Genomic DNA, 4,565 nt, shown 5'->3' with positions numbered 1-4,565 from the left:
CCCCGGTATCTTAAAAGTATAGATGTTTAAAGTTCTTTAGAAGTCAGAAGAACTCATTTGACTATAATTGCAGCGTTACATAATTTTGTTAAGTGATTAGTTTCTTAGATTAGAATTGCAATTATTTTGTTGCCTACTTGCAAGCATAAGTTATTAAAAATTCATTGCCTATCCCCAAAAATTGAATGCGAACGCAATAAGCGTTTGATGACCTATACCACCAAGCTTTTAATTTATATATACATCTTCTTACAAAATTTTCATTTCATGCATAAAAAATGTTCGCATTATTTAATAACGCCAACTCACTCATTCTTCATGTGCATATTTCCGCACAAACGACCATTTGAACGTAACATGTGTGTAGAAGTAAAGTGCTTTCATCGAGGTTATCAGAAGATGTAGATACACATACAATTTGAATACATAATAGTTGAAAGTAGTATGTAATACCGTAGATTAATATGCGGTTAGGATGGAAGCTTGCACATGGAAGGATTCCTTTTATAAATAGAGTATCGATTGGAGCGACTTACATATTTACTACATATGCATGAATGCTTTATTGGTTTCAACAGTTTTCCGCTTTAACTATGAACAGGAGAAGAGTTTTATCCGGTTTAAAAAATATTTTTGTGGCACGTAATAGTAATTTTTTTTTTAAAGAACGTTATAAATGACTTCTTATTAATAAGTATTCCATCAAGCTTCAGAGCATGCTTTAAATATTTATATGCACTTGAACATGAAAATTCATGTATGTAGCAAAAAAAAAAAAAAAAAAAAATTGAAACTTTATTTAAAAGTAAGTTATTACAAAGTGCCAATATTTAAACTTTGCATATATACAAAGACGATGTTTGTTATATTCCTACAAGTAAATTTGAAAACAGTTTTACGTGAACATGTTCATCTGTTTTTAGGAAAATTCGAAGTTATAGCGTTGCCTCTTATGACGCATCCCATCCCATTGCATCAACTCGAAGCTCGTTTTGTAAGAAATGATTGGAGCACCGCGCATCATTAAATACCCCACACCTTCTACAGTTGTCCATACGTCGATCACGTTATATGAAAAGTGGTCGAAAAAGTAGCCCGATCCGAACCCTTTTCTATAACATTCGTCCTTGGTCCAAAACACGTCAGTATATAAAGTTTATCAAAATGTCTTAAAAATTGCGACATGTGGATTGAGCACAAGAAAACAAGGCAGACAATGGGCAGACGGACACACAAGCTTACATCAATTCCGAATCATTTTTTCGGTGTAACGAAAGGTAGCTCTATATTTGGACGTTGCACCATCCGCCCACATGAACTCTCATACCACAAATGGTATAGGAAATAATAATATAACTAGAAGACAAGGGATAATAGTTAAGAGGCAATAAATAAAGCGACTAAATTGAAAACGAAATCACGAAAATAATCTATGCCCAAAAGGTCACGCAGATATTATTAGATAATGCTTTGCAGGTCCTAGACTGCAATAAATCATCAGAGACCTCACATGAAGGTTCAACTTACTACCTATTCTCCATGCTTCGATAATTACAAATGCGTAAAGTCTCTCCCTGCATAAGCACTTTTGAAACGACAAAATTTCTTTGCCTGGTGAATGCAAAACTCCAAATATTCAAATGTGTCTGTTATGGAGTACGATAATGTAATGTGCTTCCATGCCACGCTTTACTCCTATTGTGAGAAAAATTTGGATTCAATTTTTTTCAAAACATTTATATGGACCCGTAAGTGGCTTGTTAAAGCCGTGTAATCTTTGGTAGCTTTTGTTTTTAAGTAGAACATACGTATGCTTTATTTATGACAGACAAACAAAAAAGGCAACTGACAAATTCATTGCATATAACGAACAAATACATAATTGTAAAGCAATCTTCGTTTTTCCTACGGTTCTCGTTTGTTTTCCATTTGCACCCAAGAGTTGAATACATTGCGACAATGTATCACGACGCATTCATTGCTGCAATACTCATCTTCCCAATCAGGATTAATGATGGCGCGTTTGTTGCAATTTTCGCGAATGCACATTTGAATTGGCTTGGCCTTGTGAAGTGTGTGCTTATCCGAGGAACTAGGAGTTACAGAAGTAATTGTCGATGTCGTGGATGCAACGCCTACAGGCTTAGACATTATAACGGATGACTCCTCCTTTGCAGCTGTTAAAGTGTTACGACCTTGGGTCAGTTGTTGTTGGTTTTGGGTAGGTGAATGATGCTGCTGGTACTTTTCTCCTTTAACATTTAAATTTACATATGTTTCACGCGCATTCATATTAATTGGATTCGATGTTGAAGTACCTGAAATTTGCTGTGTCTGTTTTTGCTCTCGTTGCTGGGCTTTCTTTGCCTCTTGCTGCTCTAATATTTGCCGTCTATAAATTGCCATTTGTTTTACATAGCCATGACGAGCCATTTCATTACGTTTATTATAGGCATTCTTATGAATCGGATCTAAAACGTCCCACATTGATGCCACAATACGGGATAGCTCACCAAAGGTACACCCCGGATTCTCATGTTTTATAGCGTTGACCGTATCTCGAAAGAACATGGAATACGCAGATACAGGTTTAGTCGGTTCATTAGGATCGCAGGGATTGCCATTGTTGACTTTTGTAGTAACTTTTGCTTGTTTTCGCGACGCTATTGTGCTGTTGGTTGGCGTTGAAATTATAACGTACTTAGGTGTGCTTTGATTTTGCGAATCGCAAATGTTGTGATTAGTCACTGCGGAACACGGAACGTTTGAAGTATAAATTTCCTCCGATGTATTACTGACTTCTCCCATTTTTCTATTCTGTAGTTGCTCAGTTTGTTGTATGTTCTTGCTAGCCGGTAATATTCTCTCTGCATTGGTAGCAGAATTGGAGTTAGAGCCAACATCAGTCATATCGAAAATTTCATCATCAAGCGACGGTACATGGAATTGCCTGTTCATGTTTCTTTTATATATTTAAAATTTTCACACAAAAAAAATCACAAAAAAACTTTCAATCGGAAATTGAACACTTGCCTATTTCTTATTCTTCTTCCAAGGTACATGTGGCCCACTGCGTTGTAATAGGAAGGGTTAAGTAGGAGGACGAATTACTTTGTGTGAACATTAGCTCTAATCTTTCCTTCTTGGTAAGATTAGAAAATAGATTAGATGAAAAGAAATTTAAAGGATGAATTAATTTTAGAGGGCCGTTAACTTATGCTTTCGAATTTTTTTTTGTTTTCTTTTACTCTAAGAACTTATTTCGTTAGTCTACAAAATTATAAGATTAATAATAATAATAATAATAATAAAGTGAGAAAAAAAATAAAAATGTTTAGAAATTCAATGTGAAATAATCAAAGTTCAAGGGAGCCTCAAAGGTTGGTCGTGGTCCGAGCAGTGTTAAGAACGACCGCAGGTAGTTTAAATTGTGCGTTTGTGTTTTATTATTTTATTTACTTATTGATTTTAGTTGTTTTTGTTATTTTCGGCGATGTTCTTACGTCCACCATGTTTTCTTTTCTATCAATTTCAAAAAATAATTTGATTTTTTTTGTTGCTTTTTTAAACATTTATCTTTTAAAGTCACACAATAACGCTTAGACATGTGGATAACATCACATGCGCTTAATATATAAGTACGTATAAGTAATCTCGAATCATAATGAAAATCCAAACCGAAGCAAAAGTTCCGAGAACCCATACCCATAAGGTTAAGGGAAGCGTTGCCAATAACTTTGGTTTTTATTTGAAGTTTTCCTTTTTTTCCTTTCTTTATGTTTGGGTTGTTGCGTTTTATGCTGTCTTGAAGCACCAAACCAGAAACGAAAACAAAACAAAAAAAAAGATTTGTGATGTTAATTTGCATGAAAAATTCATAAATAACATATATGCAGAGAGCATTCGTTTCTTACTTTTCTTTTTCTTAAGCAAATTGCATATGTTACAAAATACAGTGTAATGGGGCAGGAAAGCAGGCAGACATACGGAAAACGGTTAGAGAAGACAGTTAGACAACAACAATAACATAGCGAATAGTAACAGCATTATAATGGCATAAGCATAAGGATGACAGCAGTTGTAAGCCGTGAGAGCAGCTCCGGTGCACAAGCCATTACACGTAATGTATTAGGTAGTGGGGAAAGGCCTTGCGCTGTGCTTGCTGTTGCTAGCATTAAGGTATTGTTATACTATTATAATTATAATTAACTTAGCGGGAGAAACAAACTCAAAGACTAAAATCTTAAAGTGCTACCGCACTTGGGATTTGAATCCACGACCATTGGCAATATTCTCTGCCTATCCGACCTCTCAGGCGGGTAGGCTTTAAAATACGCAATAAGATTCAATGAAAACTTAAGTTCTTTGTTTTCTTGTAAAAGGCTCTAGTGTTTTAAGACAAAGCACACTGAAGCCCTCGGCAGTGTGACAAAAAAATTTGGCAAGGCGAAGATAGATATCCATCGACAAGAATTTTATATTTTCCTTCTACTGTAATTAGAAAGAAGTGCCTTAACACAGATCAAAAGATAAATAGCCCGCGGTCAGTATGCTTGGTTATCATT

At 35.2% G+C, this 4,565-nt stretch overlaps 1 protein-coding gene across 1 annotated transcript; it reads right to left on the bottom strand.

The window, feature by feature from the left end:
• Positions 1-1,905: 1,905 nt before the first annotated feature.
• On the bottom strand, positions 1,906-2,958 carry LOC119638706 (TOX high mobility group box family member 4-like). Its single transcript, XM_038035650.1, has one exon. The coding sequence runs from the start codon at positions 2,956-2,958 to the stop codon at positions 1,906-1,908; it is 1,053 nt and encodes a 350-aa protein (XP_037891578.1).
• Positions 2,959-4,565: the final 1,607 nt, after the last annotated feature.

Source organism: Glossina fuscipes, unplaced genomic scaffold, assembly GCF_014805625.2.
Source record: "Glossina fuscipes isolate IAEA_lab_2018 unplaced genomic scaffold, Yale_Gfus_2 109, whole genome shotgun sequence".
In the NCBI taxonomy this organism is placed as follows: domain Eukaryota; kingdom Metazoa; phylum Arthropoda; class Insecta; order Diptera; family Glossinidae; genus Glossina; species Glossina fuscipes.
The sequence above is the reverse complement of the archived record's forward strand: the minus strand, read 5'-3'. Positions and strand labels throughout refer to the sequence as shown.

Excerpts from the sequence above, each read along its gene's own strand:
- LOC119638706 (XM_038035650.1), bottom strand. The coding sequence starts at position 2,958 with ATGAACAGGCAATTCCATGTACCGTCGCTTGATGATGAAATTTTCGAT.